At 40.8% G+C, this 27,105-nt stretch overlaps 1 protein-coding gene across 7 annotated transcripts in view; it reads left to right on the top strand.

The window, feature by feature from the left end:
- dock4b (dedicator of cytokinesis 4b) overlaps positions 1 to 27,105 on the top strand; it is a 117,923-nt gene that overhangs the window by 17,756 nt on the left and 73,062 nt on the right. For 6 of the 7 annotated variants that reach the window (XM_038738742.1, XM_038738741.1, XM_038738737.1 and 3 more), the window contains exons 2-7: positions 15,783 to 15,866; positions 20,190 to 20,230; positions 21,166 to 21,221; positions 21,356 to 21,452; positions 22,038 to 22,186; positions 25,893 to 25,977. In XM_038738742.1, coding sequence (XP_038594670.1) covers positions 15,783 to 15,866; positions 20,190 to 20,230; positions 21,166 to 21,221; positions 21,356 to 21,452; positions 22,038 to 22,186; positions 25,893 to 25,977 — 512 coding nt within the window. The remainder of the gene's footprint in view (positions 1 to 15,782; positions 15,867 to 20,189; positions 20,231 to 21,165; positions 21,222 to 21,355; positions 21,453 to 22,037; positions 22,187 to 25,892; positions 25,978 to 27,105) is intronic. The other variant, XM_038738739.1, reaches the window with a different exon arrangement.

Genomic DNA, 27,105 nt, shown 5'->3' with positions numbered 1-27,105 from the left:
TCTTCATAGGAAAGAATGAGACTTGACATGAGTGCCAATATAGACTCACACTCAGTCATTCTCCATATCTTGTGGCTCATGGAAAGCGGAATGCATGTCACATGAAAATATTTTATTTTTATTCTGAGGCTTGGGCTACAGGACAGATTCCTTACTTGTCATAGTTCTTGGTTTAGTCGCCCCTCACCGCTGTCTCTATCTTGTCATTGTTAGTTCAGCTCTATTGTAGTCTCCACATTAAATTCTACTCTGCTAAGCTTGGAAGGATTTGGGCCAGAGCTTACAAACTTTTGCTGTTGCTTAGAATTGCCTGATACCCAGTGGTACATCCTGTACTTGGAAATGCCACTGTTGAATGCCTCATTGTTTAGAGACCCTTAGGATAATTAACTGATAAATTGTATTGGTAACAGATTTCCAGATTAAACTATGGACTTGCAAAGCAGTACTCCTTTTGGAAGCCAAATGCTTAATTCAGACTCAGGAACATAAGAGTAAAGGGGTCTTATCAATGTTTCTGATTATGCTGATGGTACTCATGTACTCATGTACTCATTGTAGTCATGACTTCCCTGAATTCCCGCTGTGTTAAAACGTGTGATAATTTGTTGTTTTACACCACTCAGATCTAATGGTCAGATAGTTAGTTAGTATAAATCAGATTTGGCTGTATTTTGCACTGTGGTTTGTGTTGTGTTGATGCAAGTTCATAGATGTCCATGTTCTGATAACTTCTTTTGATGAAGTACTTGTCACGTTCCAAGAAATTCAGCCAGAATTTGATTGTGTACACTCTTTGGTGCTCTCGTTTCTACTGATTATGAAAAATAATCACATTTTGTCATTTAATTTCTGAAAAAAATCATAAAGAATCTACCTATTGTATATATTCAAAAGGCTGCGCCAAGCCTGGAATGGGCCATGGTGTCAAATGTAATGTGTGCTGTGGACCTGGAAGAGTTTTGTGTTAGTTAACTCAGCTGCTCTTCCTCTCCTTTACTCTCGCGCCTCTCTACAGTACAGTGTTAGTTTAAGACATTTATTAGGTTTCGGTGGCACTTTTTTGTCTTTCACTGGCACTGTTTTGTATCTATTGCTGATCAGGTGGGATTCATGTTGGCTTTTGTAGATAATATTCCATTGTGATATGGTAGATAGTTTTAAAGCTAGATTTACAGGAAAGTAAAATGTACTACACATGCCCACAAACATACACCGACCAAACTGTCCACCAGTGTCTCCACACACACAGTCTATCTCTTTATCATTAAACAAAGCATCCATCTATCTAACACATATCCCTCCAGTCTAGTGTCACTCTAGTCTCCAACATGCTGCTTCACAGTTTGCCCTTTAAGTTGTTACTACTACTCTTTTCCCCTGTTAATGGACACATTCAAAGCTGCAGATTGGTTCCTATTGTGAAGCAGTGACTAGCTGGCCGGCTTAGCTGATAATAAGGTATGCTCCAGTGGCTTGTATTTGTGTAGCACCTGCCATCTGTGTGTCCTTGAGTGGAGTCACTGTGTGTGCGTGTGAGTGACTCCACACTGCCATTTCCTGTGAAGCGTCTTCAATTGCCCTGGCTGTGCTCTGAGGCTATCACCGTCTGTCACTGTGTGTGTGTGATTTTTAGCGAGCACACCGAGTTCACGCATGCACATGTCCTGTTCGTGTGACCGTGCGTGTTTCAGTTGGTGCCTCTTCCCGCGTCTCGACCCCATGCCGTGAATCTGAGCGCACATCTAACATCCCAACCTGCACCCAGCGGCCCTTCAGCTCAGCGCGGACGACCCACACTGTGGTCTTTTCATTCACTCTTGCGCTTTTCATACACTCCCCCAGTGACTCGAATCACTCACTGATGCTTCAGTGCTCTCTCTTCTCTTATACTGTCTCTCTGTCTCTTCTTGTCACTGAGCTCTTTGTTTAATCTCCTCTGGAGGAGAGCAGAATGAAGGCTACTAGGCCAGGATGTGAAGTGAATGTATAGAATAACTACACAGCATTTAGGATACTAGTCCATTGGGATTTTCTCTCTTATTTGTCGTGTGTTTTTTTTATTCCCTGTTTTGTGTTTTATCTTGTTTTCAACAAACTAGGCTAAATAAGACTCTTGGTGGTTGGTGGCAGAATTTCCAACATTTAGTAGATATCAAAAACAAAAAATATAATTGCTTGAATTGTCTTCAACTTTATAACTATCCTCAGCCCTATCATTACCGTTGTCATTTCCCCCACCTCACCACGGTCTTTGTCTCTTTCTCTCTGCACTCTAGTTGCTGCGTCTTCTGGGAGGCTTAGCATTTAGCCCTAGCAGCATGGGGTCATTTGTCCGTGATAGTTGATATCAGCCTCATCACTAATGAAAGACTTATGATCCGCAGGGGAATAGGATGAAAATGGCTGGTGAGGTTGAAGTCAATATTAACCCCATGGTACACTGCTGACATTTATCTTCAGGATTTTTCTTTATGCGTTGATTCTTCTCTTTTAACATCTTATTCCCAACTAATTTTCTCTCTTTTAATTTATTTTATTTTTTTACATTTCGTTATCTTTCCTGTCTTAGTTACATTTTACCCTTTCCCTCGTCTCTTCTCTCTTCTGGCACTTCCTCATCCCTTCATTTTAATTTGTTCTCTGACCTCTGTTGATCGACCCAACTCTCAGGCTAACCTTTCTCCTCGTCCTGAGCTGAGAAGTGTTTTTTTAGGCTTGTTTAGATACTGCTGGAATGAACGCACACAAGTGCACTTTAACACACATACAGAAACATAATGTAGGTGCACAAAGATACCAAGGTGTGTGGGTGTTTGTATCTAGAGGTCATGCTGTGGTTTTTCACAGAAATGAAGCTGTACAATTGTTCATTTCCTCACTGCCCTCATCACCATAGCCCTATACCCTAGAGAGCTTAAATTACATTTATGTGTTTATCTGCCCCCGTTTAGCACAAGGAAATATGGATAGATTTCATTCAGCAGTGAGGAATGCTGAACAATAGTTTTAATTTTAGCGCAGAGGAGGTTATTGTGTGCGCTATTGAGTTGTGGGAAGTTCATCCATCGTCTGTGTGCTTTTGTGTCAGTCCTCCCACCCTACAATTGGGAGTACGGTGGCATGTTGCCTTTACAACAAATCGGTGCACAAAACATCATCTGCATGTGTGCGTAATAAAATGCGGAACTTGTTTCCAGGCTACTGTCGTGCAACAACCCAGCAGGGTTTAACTAAGAGGGAGGCTTCCATATGGTTGTTCATGGCTCAGTGCAGATTCAGAGATGCTGGGCTACCCTCCCTCACCACGCTAACAACATGCACGTGGGTGTGTTTGTGTGTGTATCAAGTGCCTCCGCAGACCTATGCGCGCAATCTCATGCATATGTGCATGCCGAGATACTGTATGTGTGCAGGACAGAATGCTTTTCATCAGAGTGGGGTGGGGATATATTTTTAATGAGGCGATAAGCACCAGCTGGCTAGTCTGATACAACGGAATTGAGTAGTATGATACCAGGACATTAACACAGTAGCACACGCTGCGTGTACAAATGAGAGCCATCCTTCAAACACTGAGCTGCACAGCTCACGCATCGTCCATAGGCTTGAGAAGGCCCACCTCATGGTTCAAGGTCCAGTTCAGATCATTATTAGACAATCTAAAAACACCTTTGGATGGATATACAGAACCAACAAGTTGTCTGTTTCGGAGAGAATGGTAGAATCTAATTTAGTGCTTTAGTGCATGATCCATAAATCTAGAGGATGATGTCTTACATAATCCCACAGAACCTGTTGGATAACTGATCATAGACTGACTAAGCAGGGATTCAGGGTGAACAGAGAGTATGTAAAAAAAGGTGTTGGGTGACCATGAGCCTCCACAACAGCTTCAAAGCTCCCTGTCATATATCCTCCAAGTCTTCATAACTCTACTGGAGGGATGAGCACCATTCTTCCAAAAGTGTTCACTCCATTTGTGTTTTTATTTAGGGTTTTGGAGAGCACGGTCTCCCATAGTGTTCAGGAGGATATCATTCACTTTTCATCCTCATCAAACCATTCTGTGACCCTTTGCTGTCTTTAGAGGAGTGTATGCACATGTGATCTGTATGTTTTTGCAACTATACAAGGCCTGGGTTTGACAAACCTGCTGTTGCCCTGACAATGTCTCTGTGTCTCTCATATACAGTATAACTGTTCTTTGCTGTTATCTAACAAGTGGGAGCTTTTCTTTTTTCTGATCAGTTCCCCTACTTTAATGTCATTCCTTGCCAGAGCCATACTGAAGACGAGCAACAAGTTGTCTCTTGGTAATTACGCTTTTAACAGTTTGTTGTACATTCTGTACCTGAAGCAGTCATCACAGTAACAAGGCCTTGGAGCTGATGAATGCATCTGGTTTTGAAGATGAAATATTTTAGAGTCCATTGGTTCACAGTGTCCATACCTGCAGCAAGTCAAGGTAGAGAGATCAGTAACTTTCCACATTTTAAAATCACAGGTCTGAAAGAGCACCGATGAAGTGTTAAGTGTGTGTGATAGTGGTGTGTATGTATTTATCATGTGCCTGCATAAGACATACCAGCTTTTAAATCAGGCAGAAACAGCGATTTCAATCCCCTCATGGCGCTAATGTTAGCTTCATTAGTTAGCTAGCTACAGCTGATGAAATCTGCCAGCGACAGTTGTCATTTCAGCCGAAAAAAATTACGTTTATGAGAAATGAGAGGCCTCCCTTTGCTTTTACCTCTGTCAGAAATCAAGGACCCATTGTTTAAAAAATGTGGTAAGTCTGCCACTGTAAACTGCTTATGTGCCGTGTGAGAATGGAAAGTGTGAAAGAAAAGGTGCAGCAAAAGTAGTTAAGGGGGGCTGGACTTTAAATTTCTATCGCTTAATCCACCAAGTGTATCACTTCATATACAGATATTTCCATCGTGTCGTGCAGCTCTCTCTTCTTCCCTGTCTTCTCCTTGATTATTTTGATTGTTGTTTGTGCTCCCTCCTCTCGTCCACACCTCTCTCTGCTGGCCCTGCCGTCAGTGTCTTCTTATTTTGAGAGCCGGCGGGGAGCATCTCTCTTCCCCTCAAGCTGAAATACAGCACAGGGGCAACCAAAGTGAAGTAGAATGCACAAGAGCTGACAGCTACTTATCTCTCCTGCGTCTCTCTTTGATTCACTCTCCCTAACTCTTTGTTTCTCCCTCTCCTCCCGTCTCTCTCTCCTTTTGTGTTGACTCTCTCCACTGCATTGTTTGTTAGACTCACTGTTCCGCTGTCTTAATCTGTCCTCCACGTCCTCTCTCTTTCTCACGTTCTGTCTGTCTTCACCCAGACACTCTCCTCTTGCTCCCCAGTCAGCACAAATCCATCTTGTGTCTGTATGTCTACGGGCTTGAGGCTGCGGCTATTGGCTACACTGCACTGTCTTTCCCATTTGAACACAAATAAACATTTTAACTAGGCCATTGCAGCGGTTTTACCTGCTCTGCCTACAAAATCCGATTGATTTGGTTTCACCTTGGGGCAGCATCTTCCATTTCTTTCCTTTTTCACATGAATGCCGCACCTTCAGTGTATGATTTAAGGCCAGCCAGGGCTACGAGTTAAAACCACAGATGCTGTTTTTGGTGGATTTTGTTTCATCACTTTTTCATCATCGTTTCATCATCCTCAATGTGGACATGACTGCTTGTTTGGGTGGCTATAGCCTGGAGCAATGAAAAGTATATGTGGTGTTTTTTCCCCCCAGTAGTCGGTGAAGGTAATATTGCTGATGTCGTGTCCATGAGATGTGATGTCAGACAGTAGTGCTCCTGACGGCTAAACATACAACCTGCCAAATACATCACATTACCTATGTGGATTGAGAATGTATGTGTATGTATGTGTCCACACATTCACAGGTAGGCACGTGTTCTGTTCAGGGCACATGTTCACTCTGCTGATTTCCTGTCGGTTTTGGGTGTGCGGGTGTGTTTACATCTGCATGTGCTACTGCAGCACAAGTGCATAATTTGTTGTAATTAGCCTGAAGGGAGTTTGAAGTGCAGATAGAGGTCAGTCACATACGAAAAAGAGTAGTTAAGGGATGGTAGAGATAATACAAATCCCCTTGAATATGAGGGGGAGTGAAGAGGTTGCAGTGAGTCAGAATGAGAGAGAGACAGATTGATGCTGTAGGTTTCATTTGACACACCCACTTTTAACTGTTATACCTCAAGGAAGAAGAAGAAGCAGATGTTTGCTCATCTTTCTTCTTTTTCTGCTCCATCTGTCAGTGGGAGACGCAGCCTACTCTCCACTTATCTATCTCTGTCCCTCTGATTCTCCCACCATCTCTCTCTACAATCTCTCTTTCCCTCCAGCTTTTTCTTGTATTGCTTTGTCATAAGCCACACACACCCTTCATTCCCTCCTGTCCCTCCATGTATTTTAGCATTTCTTCCTCCACTCTCCCATCTTTCGTTCTGCAGAGTGGGAGGATGTGTAGGCACCAGCGTCGGTGTGACTTCAGCTGCTGCTAAAAATTTAACACTAGAGCTTCAGCTCCCAGCATTAGCATCTGGAGTGTTGAGAGAGAGAGAGAGAGAGAAAGAGTGGATGCTTTTTGTGAGTGTGGTGTCATGCGGTTTGTCAAAAACCTGAAGTAAGCAATGTATAATTTAAAGGATAATTCTGGCTTATCACAGCTTGGGTTGTACTTTTGTTATTTGGCTATCATTCTATGTTAACATTGTGCTCACCAAGTTAATTGCTGGTATCTGGGAACGCAGTAACACATCTATACACAACAACGAGAAAAAAAAGTCCTAGGTTACTCAAACCTGTGCGACCTCTAAAATTTGAACCTAAACTGTCCATTTTAAACAACCATCCGTTTGCAGACCTACTTCCTGTTTCAACTTTGGCCTAACGTACCATAACACCCATAGGTTTCCAGTGTATTGATAATGAACATTTATATTTCAGTGTATCTTCAAATATAATGGTTTAAATAATGTTATTCAACACTTGGCTGGTTACCTTGACTGGCACAAATGGTGGAAATAAACTGGTATTCTTTCATTTAATTTCAATATTATACTGGAAAAGTTTAAGAGCAACAATTTAGTTACAGTAAACGGGCCTGACTCAGTTTAAAAACTGGTTTACAGCAGGTTCCTGTTCTGCAGCAACATAGAACAATGAACACAATTTCAACACATTTATACAGGACATTATTATTGACTAGACAGATAAAAACAAGTGAAACTTTAAATACGGGGAAACAAGACTAAAAACAAAACATGAACAACCCCCAAAGAATGACTGTTAAGAAGAAACAGTTTATATGACTTTTTGAAATATGTGATGGATGATAATGTTTGAATGTGATGGGGAATGTCATTCCAAATTTTTGTGTAAATATAGAAAAAAGATTTCTGACCGTAGATGTTTTTGTATGATGGAACTGGAATGAGCCTGTGAGACTGACCTAGTAAAGCGTAGTGGTCTCATATTGTATGTCGGAAAAAAGGAAAGATATGACCTAATCTTGTTATACACAGAGTTTCTGATTCAACTTTTTTTTCTTTAAAGCTACACTCATCAATATTTTTCTATTAACAATGGATGAAATTACTATGTGTAATGTAAAAGGTGTCACTTGTAGTGACAAACCAATAGAGAATTTTCATTCAGTTCCGTAGTTCCCCTCAGCTCTGGGGAGCATTTTAGCATCTTTCAGCTCATTGTTTTGGTTTTACGCGCAACTTTAATGTTTTTTTTGACTCTGACTGCTTTCATCAACCTTGTTTCCAGGCTGCTGCTCTCTGATAAACCCACTGTAAGCTACCTGCCAGTACCAAGTCAAAGTTAGCTACTTGCTGGTGAAACATAGTGGAGCGTTTAGCAGCTACACATTCAGATATTTAACTCAGGGGTTGGTGGAGAACAACACAAAGCTACAAGGATAGTAAATGTTGGGCTCACATTTGCCTTGTGGACAGACAAATAACTGCAAATAAATGCTAATGTTGCTTTGTATCTGCTGGATGTGTCAATAGGCAAGTCATAGTCATGCACCTCACTGGCTGTGACTAGCTTTCCCAAGGGATAAAAGAGATGAGTTACAGGAAAGTGAGATTATATTAGAAAGGACGATTGGGATAAAGATGAGAGGAGTATTTCTTTAGTTGCTTCAGAAAGTGTACAAACCAACTAAAAGTATTACTTGATAATGTAGACATCAACAATGACAAAAACAGGAATAACAATGTCATTACCACACAGAAGCCACATTTATGCAGGTGAGATAAAACCTCCCAAGAGGATTATAATAATCATCTCATCTCAACTTTGGCATCAGTGGGCTATCAAATACATGCATGTGGTTAGCTTTATACACATACACACACAGAGGAAGATTAATGCCCGGGAATGAGGCGAGGTTTTAGCGCACTGACCTATATTTCTATTTAATCTGAGTCATTTATGATTCTTCCTGCTCAGGTCAGTAGGACAGAATGAATGTTGCTTTCGTTGCTCTGTGTTTTCCTGCTCTTTATGACTGAGTCAAAAGCTGATGTCACCTTAGTGGGTAATAATGCTTAAAAAAACTGTTTACTGTCTACTTTAGTTAGAAAGGGTAAATTAACAAACTCATTGTGTGGATGTGTGTAGAACAGGTACACAGTGCGAATCATGCTAGAGGAGTTGTGGAGTGGAAGGCAGCAGAAGTTCATAGAAGTTCATTCTCTTTTTAATAAGTGGCTCTGTGTGTCACCTGCACAGCATATGCTTCTTTCATGCATCAGATACTGTAGGTATAAGATTTCAGCTTCGGCCTCTGACACTGAGGCAATGCTGAAATGATTTTGAGCCCGCAGAGCTGCACTTTTTTGCCATTACAGAAACGGAATAACATTCCTCACACAAGTCTGCCTTGAAAGCTCCCGCTCCAGCAGTGTGATTTGAGCGAAGGGTTATTGTTGCTACTGAGCACTTTTGTGATGTTGGTTAGGTTGCCATCTCCACACACACAAAGGCAGCGAAAGGAACCTGGCGGCCGTCAATGGCGAAGGCGAAATGAAAGCCGTTCCTCCTGGGTGATTCTGCTGGCCTGGCTTTTGTCTGCGCCGCTTATCAGACCTCTTGTGTGTGTGCACACATGTGTGCGTGATTTCGTTTTGTATGTTTCTGTGTGCACCAACTGCCAAGTTGAGTCCTGTTCAAGGCCTTCTCAGCGTCGCTACTTTCAGGCGCCTGCCTATTCTCTTCTCCCGCTGCCGACCCCTGTTGATTCCCATGCTTTAAAATGCATGATGCCACTTCCCAGCATTTCAGGCTAAACCAGAGAAATCACCTATTTGCAGACGAGTGCACACACACTGACTTAATCTGCCTCCAGCTCACACTAAAGCTGTCAGATACCTCTCCTACTCTGTCACACTCCTGTGAGTTTCTGTGTATTTGTGTGTGCAAGTGTGCTTCATATATGCATAAATATGTCTGTGTGGTTTGGATTGTCTTACTGTATGATCCTTGAGTAAGTCCTTGTGTGTTGTTAACCACATTCACAGACTCACTGCCTTGAATCCATGAGGACACTGTATTTTGACATGACGTGGAGGCATTTTAACCCTCATTTAACCAAATAGAAAGCTAAGTGCCTGAAGTCTTTGATTAGGAACACAGCGTGCATGACGTTGGCTAAGACAAAACATAGCTGAGCTAGTTTTGGTCTGAGTAGGAATGTTTTAGTCACATTGCTCGAATAAAGGACAATTTTGGTTTGGCAGTTCTGACAGTGTTATGCTTTTGGACGGTGGAAATGCAGAACGTGCACCATGAGGAAGTGAAGAGGTTTATTGGCATCGTTAGCTTTTAGTTCTGTGTTTAACTGTAGGTGCTTTTTAAAGTTCACTATTTAAATGTGTAAGAAATTGGACGAAAACTAGCATTGCTTCTCCATTGTGGATATCGCCCTTCCTTTCTTCAGAATCAACCCATTAACCTGTTTACCCTTCCTTACAAATGTGTGTTTGCTTGTGGGTCTGTGCGGGTTTCATAATGCTCACGTTTGCAGTCCCACACACAAATTAAATATTCATGATCCTTACATGCATTTGGCAGCAGTGGACGCCAGTGGAGCACCACCAGTTGCTGTGTTTTCAAATTAACATATTAATGATATAAATGCTGTATAATTAACATGTGGGAGTGGATTATGCACATGAATCGTTGTCAGATCACTCAGAGAGAAGAAAGGGTCCAGCTAATGAGGTTAAAAAGCACATTAACGAGCCTTTTGAATGCAATTTGCCATGTGATTTAGTGCAGAAAAGCTGGTAAAAGCGGTGGGCTGTGAGACAGAAATCAGTAGCTTCTTCCTGCTTCTTTAATGTTTTTTTACTTTAATGGTGAAATCTCTGTAAAATTGAGTCTAGAAGCAACATAATATCGAGCTTTGATCACTGGCGGTATACCTTCCTCATTCAGTCGTCGCTCTGGCCGTTTTTGAAAGAGGAATGCTGGTGCTCTTCTTACTCAGGGCCTGTGGCTGTGTTTGTTCTTCTAAGGGGCTTAGACAGAGCGACAAGCAAACCAAATGTAACATGGTTTGACAGGCCTCAACTCCAAGTGGCAGCCTAAAACACATGTAAGCCTAATCTGAGCCAGTAGGCTTTCTAGGGCTCTCGACTTACACTTGCAAACTAGCAAACACACACAAAGTCCTAATGGATTAAGGCGAGATGAAAGCGTATTAAACAGATCGAAATGCAACCTCTGACATCAAGATCCAGTGTGGACACAGTTGCTGTCGGTTAATGAATAGATTGTTTCCTTTCAGTGCAGCTTTGTCTGGTCAGATATGTGAAGTTGGGCTGCAAATAATGATTATTTTCACTATTGATGAAGCTATGAATCATTTTAATGCTTGATTACCAAATATTAATTTAGTTTACATAGTGTCAAAAAAATTAAATGGCTCAACTCAAGTTCCCAAAAACCCAAGGTGACATTTTAGATGTGTTTTGTCTGACCAACAGTCCAAAAAGCCAGATATTTTCAGTTTACAATAATATAGGAACAGAGAAGAACGGGAAATCAAAGCTAAAAGTCGTACAGCAGCCTTGCTAGCGGCTCTGCTTGGCTACTCAGCCACAGTGGCGCTTTTAGCTAAATGCTAACGTCAGCATGCTAACATGCTCACAATGACAATGCTAACATTCTAAAGTCTAGCTGGTATAATGTTAACAGTATTCACCGTCTTTGTTTATTGTGTCAGCATGCTAACATTTGCTAATTAGCACTTAAGTACAGCTGAGGATGATGGGAATGTCGTTAGGTTAACAGGTATTTGGTCACAAAACAATGGGTTGGACAAAGTGAAATTCTGACTTGACACTAGATGGAACGGATCACCAAAGTGATTACATTTCCTTCTGAGGGGGATGTGTGTATACCAGATTTCATGGCAATCCATTCAAAAGGTTGTTAGGATATTTTAGTCTGGAACAAAGTGGTGGACCGACCGGCCAACCAACATTTAAGAGACAAATCTGAATCCAATATAAATTAATGTAAATAATTTAGACCGATAATTAGACTGGGTTAATAATATAGTCGACCTGAACAGTCCCAAAAGAGAGAACACGAACACTGAACACATTATACATTCAGTTAACAAGCAGCCGCTGTTGAAACAGTAACAATAGAGGTCATTTTTAAACTCCTAAACCCATGTGTCTTCTGTGACTTTCTAAGCTTTGATGATTAAATGCTTCACTTGTGTTATTAAAGTGTGTCTATAAATATATACTATGCTAAAATGAGCAAAATATTGCATTAGCCGTTGCATAAATGTCATAACATAATTAAAGTGTTTCTGATTTTCTCATTTCTTAAATGCTTATTTTTAATTCATTTAAATGAATTACTTGTTCTCAGTTGTGATTAAAGTCTAGGTTATTTAAAATGGGGTGAATAATAAAGGATTATTTATTTATTCATTGCATAGTGACAGGTAGCAGACAGGAAGTGGGGAGAGAGATCGGGGTATGACATGCAGCAAAGGTCGAGCTAGAATCGAACCCTGCAACAGTTGCAGCCGTGAGGCATCTGTAACCATTCAGCTATATAGCTATTTTCAGTGAATGTAATATTTCCTATTGGCCTTTGATGTGAGCAAACTTGAACCTTTTTATCTTGTTCCAAGTTTCATTATGTCCTCTCAGTATCTCCCTTTATGACCTTCACATAAACGAAGAACCCCAAAGTGACCTTCTTGTCTGAGATGAGTGCTGCCATGTTAGCTCCATGAAGATGACACACTGCAACAGTGATACAGCAGCAGCTCTCCACCAGAGACCCTCTGAATTTTATTTCAGCTTCTATATTTGCTCTCTGTTCCTCCGTTGTTGCATTCGTCAGTCTCGATTCCCTTGCCTCTCTTGTTTTCTCTTGAGAAGATTGACAATGAACATGGTTTTCCCCTGTCTGTGTCTCTTTGTCGTCGTGTTTCTGTTTGTCTGCATGACTCTTCTGGTCTGCCATCTTAGTGTCCTGTGTAGTTTGGGGCAGATAGTTTGGTCAAAAATAGCAGCGTCCTCGCCATGACCCAGTGGACCGGTGTCACATAGAATCAGGCTGTGTGTGTGTTTGGGTGTGTCAGAAAGGATCAGAGTTTGCCTTTTGGTGGCTAAAATGCTGGTCATTAGAAGCCATCCGGAAAAAGGTTCAATAGACAGATAATATGTGTGGGTTCATGTCATAACAGAGCATCAGCAGGTCTGCTTTTGTTCAGCTTATGCAATAGGATATTCATGGACCAGTGGCATCCACTTAGATGTGCCATGTGTGTGCTTTGGTCGTTTGCAGGACTTTCCTCTGCTATGCCTGTTCTTGTGCTCTGCGGCAGCTGTGTGGTCCAACAGCCATGAATGGCATCTTTCTCCCAATTTGCACTCTGCGTTCTCTTTTTCTGGCGTAATTGGACACAATCCACGCAAATGGGAGAATACAACAACAAATCAATTCCTTCAAATGTAAAGCACCTTTTCCTGTCTTCTCAGTGCATCATTTGGCGCTTAGCCAGCCCAGACATTTGACAGACAGATAGTCAGAGGCAGAAGGATGACAGGCAGTTAGAGACAGACGGACATACAGCAGCTGGCTTGTGGATCGACAGGCGGGAAGCTTTCATTTCGCAGCAGAAATAAAAGACGACTTGAAACTGAATAATTTAGTTGACTGCAGCTGGGAAAGTCACTTGGATAATTCATGCATTGGGCACACTTTGTGACTGTAAGTGTGTTTGCTGTGATTGCGTCCATCTGTGTGTGTGTGTGTGTGTGTGAGTGATTGAGCTTTGAATGAATTACAAAAACTAGGCAAGTTTTGGGTTTCTCTGCGTGGACGTGTGTGCAAGCGGTTGGTCTTTGAATGAATTACAAAGTCAGATGTGCACTTGTGACAAATCCCTTGTAAAGATAGTGTTTCTGCAGCTTGAGGGATAACGAGGAGTTGGCGAAGCTTCAGCATAACATGCAGAAGGACACAGACTAACACACACATGCACACACAGAGTTACGTGTGTCTAGCTGCTGTTTGATTTTATCAGCAGACTTGATCTCAATGTCAACATGAGAGAGTGGGTGGATGGGTAATTCAACTGAATCCTCTCTTGGGAAGTGGGCTACTCTGCCAGGAACAAAAAACCCTAAATATAAAAACTTAAACACTTCTGGCAGTCAACCTCTGTTTAGCTGATGATATTTCTCTTTGAGTGCAGCTTAGTCTATCAGGAAAGTTCATCGGGTTTTTGCTAATTTTCATAAAAAACAAAACAAATTTTTTAGAGGGTGCGTCAGTTTCAACTAAACTTTCCTGGTGTAAGATGACAGTACAGTAAATGGGCTCCTCTTATAATGAGAGGTGTTCAGAAAAATGGGGGAGAAAATGTAAATTTGGTGACGATGTGCACCTGAATCTCTCTAAGAAAATGACAGAATTACATAAATGTTTACACTACTATATTTTTGGACTCAGATTATTGTTTTTTTTATTATGATTTGGTTTCGACAATATTTTGGTTTTCAAATAAATATCGATAAACTCATGGATTCAAAAGAACATTGAGCCCTATCCATTAGGGAGCCAACTCTAACGGATCTTTGTGACTTTTTTGGATTTACTGAATGGTAAGAATTTTCCATGAAACATTACCACAATGTTTGTACTCTAGATCTCTGGGTGCAACCAACTGTCTTTAAATTGGGCTGGATTAAATATTATCCCTCTCCAGCGGGGGAAAATTCTCTCAGTGCTGTTTGGACGATGCGTTCAGGTACAGTGGGCGAGCCCCGCGGGCAGAGGAAATGAAATTCTCTCTAAACACTTCAGCTGTAGCTGGAACCCTCTCAGTTCTGCATGGCAGTGACTCTTGTTATACATTTCCATTTCAAATCCCAGTGAAGCTGCATTTTTACCTCTGTCTGTGTGTGTGTGCGTGTCCATGTGTAAATGCCATGTCTGTGTGTGTGCGCTTGCATACGTTGCTGTCTGAATAGGCTGCTTGTGTGAATTTGCTTTCTGTGAAAAGAGGATGTGTAGACATTTCTACAGCGTGTGTGTGTGTGTGTGTGTGTGTGTGTGTGTGTGTGTGTGTGTGTGTGTGTGTGTGTGGATTGATCTGTCAGGGTTTGCATTTCAGTGTATGTATGAACATCATTGAGGAGTGGGTGACATCTGCATGAGCATGCAGGTTTAAGTTAGCTTGGCTGTGTGTGTGTGTGTGTGTGTGTGTGTGTGTGTTTGTCAGGCTGCTGTGAGCGAGTCGGCAGGACACAGCTCTCTGTCTGAAGAGCTGTCAACTGACACTCTCTGCTGATGGCTATTACACTCTCACAGCACAAAGTACCGTTCACTGCTAAGCATCTCTCTGTCCCTACCTCCTTACGTATCCTCCTGTTTATATTTTAAGCTACATTTCAAAACTTGTACAAACTTCAATCTTAACACAACATGCATTATATCTCCTTTTCATAATAATGTTTCAAACACCCTGTGCTTCCTTTGTTTGGTGTACAACTTGGCCACTTGCTCCAAACCTCCATCTGTTATATGCATAATTCCTCTCTCTGCCTGTTTACTTCTCCTTAAAGGGGCACTCAATGACTATTATTGCACTTCCACAAGGTCTTCATGTCTTTGTGTCTAAAATCAGCGGAGTGCCCCTTAAGTTTTTCCGTATGACGTATTGACATTTCCAGTTATTTGACCTGAGAGGACAACACAATTCCTTCGCTGTTCTGTGTCCATGGTTTCAGTAAAGGGTTGTATCAGGTCTGTAGAACATGATATGAGAGAGATGAGATTTTTCTCTCAGTAGGGAACGAATCGCTACAGTAAACAGTCCAATGTGAATCAAATACCGGCTTCTCCTTCTATCACTGCATCACACAAAATGTTCCATGACCCCTGAGTGTTCAGGACTGAAAGGGTGCTGCAAATGTCCTCATGTTAAGATAGCTTCATGTGTTCTGTGTTACATAGAATGTTTTTATTACTATTTTGAGTTTGTGCAGAAATACAAAGAGATTTTATAAGCTTTGATTTTATTTCACCTACACAGATTATTGATTACACCTCCTCTCTCTTTCCCAGAAGCATTTTGTATCACTCTGCTTATGTCTTAGGACTTTTTTTAAAACTTTGCATAACTAAGCTCAAAAGTACAAAAAAAACAAAAAACAACTCATGTGGGTGTTTTGTGCTTCTTTTTGTTGTAGTGCTGGCCAGTTTCCGAGGGACTGTCCAGCATGGCCTCCCACTTGAAATTGGAGACACAGTGCAGATCCTGGAGAAATGTGAAGGTACAGTGCACACAGTACACACTTAGTATATGTACATTGCTTTTAAGTTAGTTTCTGTGTTAGAGAGAGAAATAATTGAAATGAAACAGAATTACATGCAAGTAATTTTGCTTGGTTAATGAAGTGAACACATGCACAGATATAATGTTTCCTCTTTTTGTTAAATATACAGATCAAGTGAATCCATGTGAAAGCTGATTTTCCTTATTAAATCACAAGTAATTGGCACAGTACTGTATGTACACGGGCACCCACACAGATTTATGCATGCAACCACAGACAGGCCCAGAAACAGACACATTTGCAAGAAAAAAACGCAAGAACGCTTCGATGTGTGTTTGCTGATCAAGTGCAGGAAGTTCACCTGGTGGACATCACACTTCTCATAGATCTTCTTGAAAGTGGTGCAGTGTGCGCACAAATGAGCAGCATCATGTCTGTGATGAATGGCTGGGGAAATTAATGTTTGCTACTGTTTCCTGCACCACAGACTGGCTGCTTTTCCCGCCTTCCTGCCCACGCTGAGTCTGTTTTTCTCTTCTGCTTGCTTTCTCTAACACTCTCTCTCTCTCTCTCTCTCCCTCGTGCTGTCGGTCTATCCCTATCTATGTTAATATGTTTTTTCACTTTGCATTCTCTTTCCCTGTCCTTGGGCCTTTTTTTTGTGAAATTTCCAGAAGAATATGAAAGCGTTTAACCACAGCAAAGCCACACTCTTATGCACACCTTAACACAAATAAGCAGCCATACACACCTCCCTCTTCCGGTGCTCTCGACACACTCTGTCTCGCTTCCTGTTGGGAGACAGAAGCACACACTCACACTGAGAGAGTCAGCCAGTCGAGCAGCCAGTCGTGCAGCCAGCCAGCCAGAGGGATGTGATATTGCGGTTAAAGGCCCGGAGGAAGTAGACAATAGCACAGCCAGCGGAATGCTGGGTCCAGAATGGAGGAACGAAATAAGAATCCTGCCAGCAGCGAGGAGGCTGAGAGACAGGCTGCTGACAGCAGAGGAGACAGACTAATGGGTCTGCCTCATGTTGATACTGTTGACACGGGAGCGTACCATGTGAAAGTGTCTTTACTGACATGTGGCTCCTGTCTGTAAAAGCACCGGCTCAGTAATTGATTTTCAACTTGGCAATTTTGTCAATTTTCTGACAGCAGTGAATACATTAGACTAAATGCACAGTATATTGTAAAACTAATGTAAAACAGTGGTTTCCAACCCAGTTTTATCTAATTTACAGTCACAGCCCTAATAACACTTCATAGACACAATCTATTATGTCATGTCCAAATAACTTTAAACTAGATGTCAGTTATACATTTCATACAAATAAATGTTCCATTTTTAGATTGGTTTGGTCAAGTTTGAATTTATACTACTACATTATTTTACTACAAAAAAGGCAAAAGTGCGAAGTTTCAACTGTTTATCCATTACTATTGGCCAACTATTCCAGCTATTTATCCCTTTCTTTTATCCATTGCAACAATTTATCCATTACATTTTGATAACTATTTCAACTTCATTCTCAATCACAACATATGGGGTTCAGGTGTTACAGCTTGTTCATGTTGGTGAGGTGTGTACTGCACAGAATCGTATATATATTTTCCTTGTTGGAATCACTGATTGAAAACAGTGATGAGTTACTGATCTCATACAGGCGTGTTACTATCCTTTCCATCCTATCCATATAACTTTGCAGAAAGGAGTCATAGTACTTGACCTATGCCACTAAAAGAATGACTCATCTTGGAAATACTGAGCTGTGTTCCACTGTGCAGGCCGAGACGAATTACTCATTCAATGCTCTTCTGACCATGCATGCCTGAAACAAATCAAGGAGAAAATATTACCTAACTGTAATGTTGCTCTGGCGAAACCCAACAGTGATTAGAATAATCTAATACATTTACATTTGAGTTATGAAGATAATGCTCTTATCTGGTGGGACTTACAATCACTGCAACAGTGGAATGAGCTTAAATTGTCAGTTTGGATAAGACCACCAGCTCAAAGCCTCTGCTGTAAATGTATTAGATTGTTTCTATCAGCGTTGGGATTTGCAAAAGAATCAAGCAAGTACTAATTTGGCTTGAGTTCAGACTGGAGTGTGTAATAGTGTGAGAAGAGCATTTATTGGGGTATGTATGTGAGCCACAGAGTTTGTCACCTTTTTCTGTCTGTTTTCTTTCCACATCTGCTAGGACAAGTCATAGTGAGATTTACAAGGTTTTCAGTGGCTCAGTGTTTCACAGGTTTCACACTGCTGCACATTTATTTGTGGTCACAGTAAACACAGGTTAAAAATAAACAAGTTACTTTGTACCACAATGCTCTTGAGTGCTGCTTGACAAAATCTAAAATGGTGTTGACATTTTTAGTGGTTGTGGAAAGTTATTCAGTGAAGTACCTAGTCAGGAATCTGTTAATGTCTCTGTCCCCTTTTCATATGACACTGAAGTGGAATAAAACTGATTGTCTGGAGAGATTACATTTTATGTACATGCAGCCAGCAGAAGGATTGGATCATAATCAATAAATCACATGCATAGCCTCTCTCACGCATTCATTGTGAACAAGTCTCTTTGATCTGGCCTTGTCCTGGACTATTTTAAACAGGCTTGGACCCTTTATCTCCTTAAGAAACCTGGATTAGATCCCACACTCCCCCATAACTACTGTCCTATATCAAAATTACCTTTTGATTTTTAAAATGATTGAAAAGGTGGTTGCTAAACAACTTGTATAAATAATGCAAGGAAACAATATATTTCACAAATTTCAGAAAGAACCACTATACGGAAACATCCCTACTCAGAGTAACTAATGACATCTTATGGTGAGTGTGGAAACTCACTATTCACATTTTGCTGCACTTGAGTGCAGCCTTCACTACATTGATCATGTAGTTCTACTCAACAGACTCAGGAACTGGGTTAGCCTAGGTGAAACTGGTCTTAATTGGTTTTCATATCAAACAGAGATTTTAAAGTCACTGCTGACAGCTTTGGTTCTTTAACTGGTGGCAAGCAAGACACTTAACCCCTAGTCGCTTCAGAGGCGTGGTATCTGAAATATAAAGCAATTGTAAGTAAATGAATAAATGTAATGTAATGTCAACTACTCTCATGTCATGTGGTCCCACAGGACTCAGTCCATGACCCTAATTTGTTTGTTTGTGTCTGTTGCCCCTTGGCCATGTTATTAGCCATTTCACCCCTGTGTCCTGCCGTTTTTATGCCGATGACTCCCAGTTGTATGCCTCAGTAGCATTGAATATAGTAACAATCCATTATGGACTGGGTGGTTTCCAACTTCCTGCAGCTCAACACAAAATCCTGAAGTTCTGGTGACTGGTCGTGTATATATTTCTACCACCTTGGACCACTAACAACTAACACGAAACACTCAGCTACAAACTCGGGAGTTGTTTTTGATCAGTACCTCAACTCCAGTCTGCACATTAAGAGTCTTGTCCAGTCCTGATATTTACAAATCAGAAAGACTAATCCTGCCCCTAAACGTAGTAGAACAACACACCCTCATTTCTTCTCACCTGGACGACTGTATTTCATTATTTACGTGCCTAAATAGTGCAGCGGTTTCCCGTCTATACTTGGTTCAGAATGCAGCAGCGAGACTCACAAACACTCTACGTAGGGAACACATCACTCCAGTCCTGGCCAAATTACACTAGCTGCCCATCCCTTACAGAATTCAATTTAAGATTCTATTAATTACTTTGAAATCATCCTACATGGTCTGGATCCGCTTAACATTTCAGAACTCTTAACCCCTTACTCTGCTCCGAGACCCCTCAGATCAGAGAATCAAATGATGTTAAAAGCTCTGTGGCCCAATTTTAAAATAAATGGCTCCAACAAACTCCCCCTCAACATCCTATCAGCTGAGTCAGTGCCTTAGTATAAAAAGCTTATAAAAACCCACCTGTACTGACTGCCATTTGTATAATATTTGCATGTCTATTCAAATATTTTAATGTTGTTATTTTATATTTTCTTCTCTCTATGTTCTTGAAATCTTGGAAGTTGTACTTCTCTATGATTCGCCATCTTTGCACCTATATAGTATTTTGCGAAGCACTTGTCTGGTTGTGAAAGACGCTATAGAAATAAAGTTTATTATTAATATTTAGTACATATCTCCTTTTGTGTATTTCTATGATTAAATGTATACTGGTCTATATTTCTCAACCAACTCTCCTTGTGTACCCTGCAGACTAAGCTAGATTTTAAGTTATAATATTTATTATGACACACTGTAAATTAAAATGGTGCTTTGTCACTGCAGGCTGGTACCGAGGATTCATCCTGAAGAATCCAAATGTCAAGGTGAGGGGAAGTTTTTTGTGTCTGCATGTTTTGTCTTTTGGTTGCTTAAAACTAATTTGTACCGTCATTCAACCCTGATGCCCTTTATAATGAAGTGTTTTCTTAAATTTGTTTGAGAGGTGTCTCATCAGCCATAATAAGTCAAAACACCTGAGTGGATGTGCAGGGCCTTTTAATGTGAACTAGACTCACAAAAGCAACTCACGGATGACATTTTGACATGTGACAGCAGGAAAAGCACACGTCTGAATAATAAAATTAATGTTAATGTTTTGCTGCTTCATTTTCAGGCTCCTGATATTGTGCGTGCTGTCTGAGTGTCACACCAGCCATTGTTAATGCTATTAGAAACACCTGTGCTTTTCCTACAATGACAATTAGTCAGTAACCTCAAGGCTAATAACTCAAAGTAACAGCTTATATAATTGTTATTAAGGATATATATGTTTTTAAACGTTTGCTGTCTTGAATGGCACGTTTATTTAAGACCAGCGTTGTCAGGTGTGTCTTCATGATGATCAGCAATGAGTGTCGTAAAACTCACATTCTGTCAAGTCAAAACCCTCTGTTTGGATGAGGCTTACACTCCATAAAAAACATTTGGGGGTGGTGGTTATGATAATAAAAAATAAGTTGGGAGTAGATTTTACTTTGTGTGCGTGAGTGTGTTGCACTTATTACTTAAACGCAAGTTCTACTTTGATCTCCCTGGCAAGGAGCAACTTGCAGTTTATTAGCGTCACACTCTTCATCTTTTTTTGTCTCCTAAATCCCATTGCTCCTTGCTTTTATCTTTTTGTCTGCCCCCCCAGCTCTCCTTTCTTTTAACCCACAAACACACTTGTATTGATTATGTGCATCTCGGCCTCATGCTAACGGTCACTTGCTGAGAATTAGAAGAGCCTCTCATTAACCTGTTTATCTTCTGCTGAAAGGGGATCTTCCCATCCAGCTACATCCACTTGAAGAATGCCCACGTCAAGAATAAGGGGTAAGTAATGCCATGTTTTTTTTTCTCCTTTCTTATCCCCGTGTGTGTGTGTGTGTGTGTGTGTGTGTGTGTGTGTGCAGAGGTTGTTGTATAGGTTTGAACTGGATTTTCTTGTTATACATGTGTGTATTTAGGCAATTTGAGACTGTCATCCCCGTTGAAGACTCTGTCATCACAGAGATGACATCAACGTTGCGAGACTGGGGTGCCATGTGGAAACAACTCTATGTGGTATGAATCCACACACACACACACACAATTTGCATCTATTTAAATATCACTACAGCCTAAGTGATGCTGCCTTTTTAGGTTCCTTATATAGTGAATTTGTCTGGCCCTGGGTAATTCAAAAGCCGCAAACAGTCAACGCTTTTTCATACACATTCATTAGTTGGTTTGATTGTGTTTGTGGCCTATTAAGCCATCTGGGGTGCTGATTAAATTGAGCTGATGAATACTCACAGATCAAAGTGCATACATTTGCGGCAAAAAGCAGCAGGACACAGAAGCTAATTTGCTCAGATGCATTTTAAGTCCCTCTGTCTGCTTCTCTCTCTGGGTTGCCTGTTCCTCTCAATGTCGATTTGGCCCTCTAATGTGTATTCTGTTACTCCGTTTTCACTCATGTGTTTGGGTGGCTGGATTCAACTGTATATTTTCATCTTCTTATCTGTGTCTTTCCCTCTGCCTATCATCCTCATTCTGTCTTTCCTTCATGTCAATTTCCCTTTTATTCGTCGCCTTTGACTGACTCTCTGTGCTGCTCTACTCATTTTTTCCTTCTCCGTCCCTGCCCGACGTTTCCTCCTGCCACAGAAGAATGAGGGCGATTTGTTCCACCGACTTTGGCATGTGATGAATGAAATCCTGGACCTGAGGAGGCAGGTGCTGGTGGGCCACCTCACCCATGACCGCATGAGGGACGTCAAGCAGCACATCACGGCGCGATTGGACTGGGGCAACGAGTGAGTAGAACAAGGGCAGAAAAGATGTCCAAATATGGCTTATGGGGCAGTTGTTTTAATTTAATACACCCAACACAATGTTTTATTGTTCCATCTCAAGGATCACATCTGTGTTTTTATGTTTGTTATTCATTGGAAACTTTGCTATTAATTTTAAATTGTTTTTCCGCCCCCTGCTCAGAAATTCCATTCACTTCATAGTGTTGTATGAAAATCAAAAACCAGTGACAAGAGGCCTGCTTGAGAGCAGCAATCTATCATAGGGAACACTCAAGTCAGCTTTATTTTTTTGTAAAAGTAATTTTTTTATTGCATAGTTTATTATTGCAAGTCTTGCTTTTGGGTGCGTTCAATAAAAAATATCTAACATCAGGGATTTGAAGGTTTGTTGCTGAGCTGCAGTCTTTAATACAAAACACAAACACATTCATATCATTCTTTTCACATCATTTATATTAGCATTTTGTTTGTCTTTGTCAGCCCGTATCCACGGCAGGAACTTTGTAAGAAACGCAGGAACCATTTAAGCAACTTTAGAAACTTTGTCTGTGAAGATTCTTGGTCATCCAGGTCAAAGTTAGCCCTCCTTGGTTTAGATCAGGGATGTCAAACTCATTTTGGTCTGGGGGCCGCATACAGCTTAATCTGATCTCAAAGGGGCAAGACCAGTAAACTCATAGCAAAATAACATAGAACTAACAAAAGTCCACTTTTTTCTTTGTATTAGTGCAAAGAAGAAATTATAAAAATCTTCATATTAAATGAATTGACCTTTTACAAAATATATTATGAACAACCTAAGAGTTTCTAAGAAAAGTGTGTGCAATTTCAATAACACTTTTACTCAGTTTAACATTTGTTTAAGTGCATTATGCATAAAAACTGATCACAGTGATTGTACAATGTCGCAAAACATTTAGTCACTGTTTTGTGGCACTTAAAAACACTGTCCTGCATGTTAACATAAATCAAACACATCAAAATATATAGAAATTATTTAAAATCCATTTTCCAATTCTGGGAAGCAATTCTGAACACATGAATTGACTCCACACACTTAAAATCTTAAGTGCCAGCTTTTTTAAACAGAAAATTGATAAAGTAAATTTGTCCCCTTCCTTGTTAATGCATAAAATGTATACATATAAAAAATATACTCACATACATAACATATATGGTATGCATAAGAAATAATATTTTACTCAACAAAACTCTTCTGTAGTAAATCTGTTGCTGACTTTCACAGCAATTACCACAGCAAATAATCATTTCACAGCTGTTTATTTTTATAGTGCAATGTTGAAAGCAGCATTCCATTGGATTTAGCCTTGCTCTGTATTTACCCCTGAAACTTGGCATCTTTTAGCCTGCACAAGTGCATCAATATCAGGCATCATGTCCTGATCCATGTCTCATTTAAGTGCTTATGTGTGAGCTTTGAGCGCAGCTTCGTTTTATTAATGTTTATTACTGAGAAAACTTGCTCACAAAGGTAGGTAGTCCCAAACATGCACAACATTTTTGCAGCCAGTGCTGTTAAGGATAGCCTGGCAGGAGATACTGATAAAATGTGTCCAAGCCCACTGAGGCAAATTTGTCCTTCAATTCTACATCACACTGCAAATCAATTATTTCAAGTTGCATGTCAACGGGCACATAATACTGTGTTACAATTGTTTTGCGTCCTTGCAACATTTTGTTCAGATTATTCAAGTGCTCTGTAATATCAACCATAAATGCAAGGTCCTGGAGCCATAGTGGGCACTGTAATTCCTTAACATTTTGATTTACCCAAGTAGATCAAAGAAGCGCTTCAGCACAGCACCTCTGCTTAACCATCTTACTTCAGTGTGGTATGGCAGACTATGGGTAATGTTACAGTCACTGAGAAGGCTGTCAAACTGACGATGATTGAGACTTCTGGCTCGGATGAAATTAACAGTTCGGACAACCACCTCCATGATGTGATCCATTTTCTCCAAGTATCAAAAGTTTAGATACTTGTTCAGAGGGAAACAAGGGATGCTGTAGTTCCAGGAACCAAAAAGGTCTGGGGGTGGTACTTTCTGGTGACCCAGGAACTTGAATTTAAAATATCTTATCTCTCTGTGTGTAATTATTTTGTAAGGTAACACGAGACCAGCAATTGCTTTGGCAATAAAAGAGTCTGCAACCCACCACGACTGAATGAATTTAACTGATAGCCGAAACGCTGAATTGTCTAATGACACTGACAAAGAAACTGTATTTAATGCGGGCGTCTCATGTCTGATGCTCTCGGTGAAATGATTATCATGCCGATACAGACCCGGTGCATCAGATTGGTGCATTGCCAGTTCACGGGGCTCTTTAGTACTCGTAACTATGTGGTCAAATGTGTGTGATTTTCAAACATAACTCTCGTATGCTATGCTTTTCAGCAACTGACCCTAAAATCTTGGTTGTCTGAGTTTCTTTAATTGTACCACTGATGTGTCAATCTCAGTCCCTGCTCACATCTGCATAACTGAATTATGACAATGTATCCTCTGAGAAATAAATGAAAAAAAATAAATCAAACTTTATGTGTTCTGTGAGAGAGAGTTAAGAGTTTTACTGTGCCTGCCAGGAAGGCGGAAAATCAATCTAAAATTTTGTGGCAATGGTTATTAATAATATAAAGCATTTTTGTAGTTAATGAGAAACAGGCCAGCATGCTCTAATAACAAGTTGGTTCATTTAGCAGTAGTGCTTTCACCTGAAGTAAACAAAAGTGAATTAGAAAATAAAACAGTCTCAGCTTGTATTCAAGTTAGAGAGTAGCTTTCTGCTACTCTCTAGCAGAGTGGCTTTCTGCTACTTTCCTTCTTTCTCAGACTGTCTCTCTCTCTTTCTGCACTTTCTCTTCTCTCCTTGCTCCTCTTTCTTTTGTTGTCACCTACCATCCCTGCAGGCACACTGTTCACTCTATCAAGTCTCCCTCCCCCTCACGCTGACACCACTTTCCCCGCCCTTCCTCTCTCTTTCTCCTCTCTTTCCTCTCCATGCCATGGGGGTGAAATAAAAAAGAAATCTCCTAACTTCTGTCATTCTCTCTTTATTTCGGTCCTTGCCCTTCTCTCTCCTTCATCTCGATGCTGTAGGCCCTCAAACCCCCCCCCCCCCCCCCCCCCCCCCACACACACACCCCTCCTTAGTGAGGACATGTGTGGACAGTCCCTTGCTGTGGGCTGTTGTATAGTTGACCAGGCCTGTCTCTTTTATTGCTGACAAGGAGGCACACTCTAGCGTGCCGTTTTGGTCCACTGATAGTGCCAATCTAGAGGAGGATGAGACGATGAAAAGGGAGAAGGGAGAAAGGGAGAGGTAGAGCTGTCTGTGAGGACATGAGGGAACAGAGAGGGTGGAAGGATGAGATAGAGGGGAGCAGTTGGTGGTAGAAGGTTAGACGACATCAGGCATAGCTGGGGGGCTAAAGGGGGAGGACATTTTCATCTGTTCATTTTTTGAGAAGTGGACAATCTGTCAGGTTTATTTAGATGACTGATACGGGTTATATGACAGGACTTGTCGGTCTATATATATAGTGTTTGTTCACTTTGCTGTTGATTCTCATGTCTGTTTTGCCCGCCACAGGAGTAGGATATAAAATAACTATTAATGTGTATACGATATCTCTGATCTGTATGTAATTCACTTTCTCACTGCATGAATCTTTGTGTTACAGACAACTCTGCTTGGACCTGGTGCCCAGGCAAGAGTTCAGCATGGTGGACCCAGATGAAATCAGCGTTACAGAGCTTTACAGACTGGTGAGTGGCCTTCCAACTTTCCATGCAGTATTTAAAGGTGGGGTATGCGACGCTAATCCCATACACCTCTTTTTGTTATATTCAGTGAATATCTCCTAACGGTCCCCTAGCTGTCCGTACAGTGTGTGCGCTTAAAAAAAAAAAGTCTATTGTTTGTACAAAGCTCTGACTCTGTAAATATGAAATAAATACTGTGGCTCAGACGGAGCAACACAACACTATTCCAGCCGGTTCAGGCATGGTTTGTGTGTCAGGTAACGTTAAATTACTTGCCCACGGACAATAAGCTTACGTTCTAGTTTGCCAGGATGTGCTGCTGCTATGATGTTAGATGTTATAGTAGCTGGAGAGTTGTCAATATCGCTGTCTGGAGCTGGTGTGCTGGCTCTGGGACTGCCTCATCCTTTTCCTTTACAACCTAGCTAACATTAGTTACATTATTTGCTGTGTCGTTGTTCGCTCTATATCATGGTAAGGGATTTCTCCAGAATTGCATACCACACATTTTAACGGCTTTATTTTCAAACTAACACCTCATTTAGGGAGCAGGGTGGTAATATATAGGTGTCATTGTATAAAATGCTAAATTCAATACAGCTCATAACTTGGACTGTATAGTAGACAGTGGTACTACAGGCTTGGTCTATAACCTGTGTGTGTGTGTGTGTGATTTGCCTTTTTCTTATCAGTTCATTCATAATTCAATGCCTGGAAAACAAGTACTGCGGTACCTTTGCCATTTAAATGTAGAATTGGTCATGCTTCAACAAGCTAGTTACTGTTTATTTCAAAACCTTGTCTCCAAAAACATTCTAAAATACACTGGATAAATAAATGTAGGATAGAGGCTACAGCCCCAAGCAAATCCTAGAAAAAGTAGGTGTAGGTAATGAATAGATGGATGCATTGTGCATATAATACTTTATAAACTGTATGTTACCATTTTGTTAAGACAAATTGAAATTGTCTGTCCCAGACTAACAGCTGCATCTTGCTACAAGCAAGCTGCTTTATACAACACATTCTTCACCTGATTGTATCAGACAGTTGAAGGATGTTTTACCGGTTCACTCGGTGCTTTGTCTGATCCAGCTAACCTCTGAGGTGATGTGAGCTGTCCATCACTGA

The sequence above is a fragment of the Micropterus salmoides genome, unplaced genomic scaffold (assembly GCF_014851395.1).
Source record: "Micropterus salmoides isolate LMB-PRFRI ecotype aquatic unplaced genomic scaffold, ASM1485139v1 Ms_hic_scaffold_23, whole genome shotgun sequence".
Classification (NCBI taxonomy): domain Eukaryota; kingdom Metazoa; phylum Chordata; class Actinopteri; order Centrarchiformes; family Centrarchidae; genus Micropterus; species Micropterus salmoides.
Note: the sequence above shows the minus strand (reverse complement) of the source record. Positions and strands in the feature narration are given on the sequence as shown.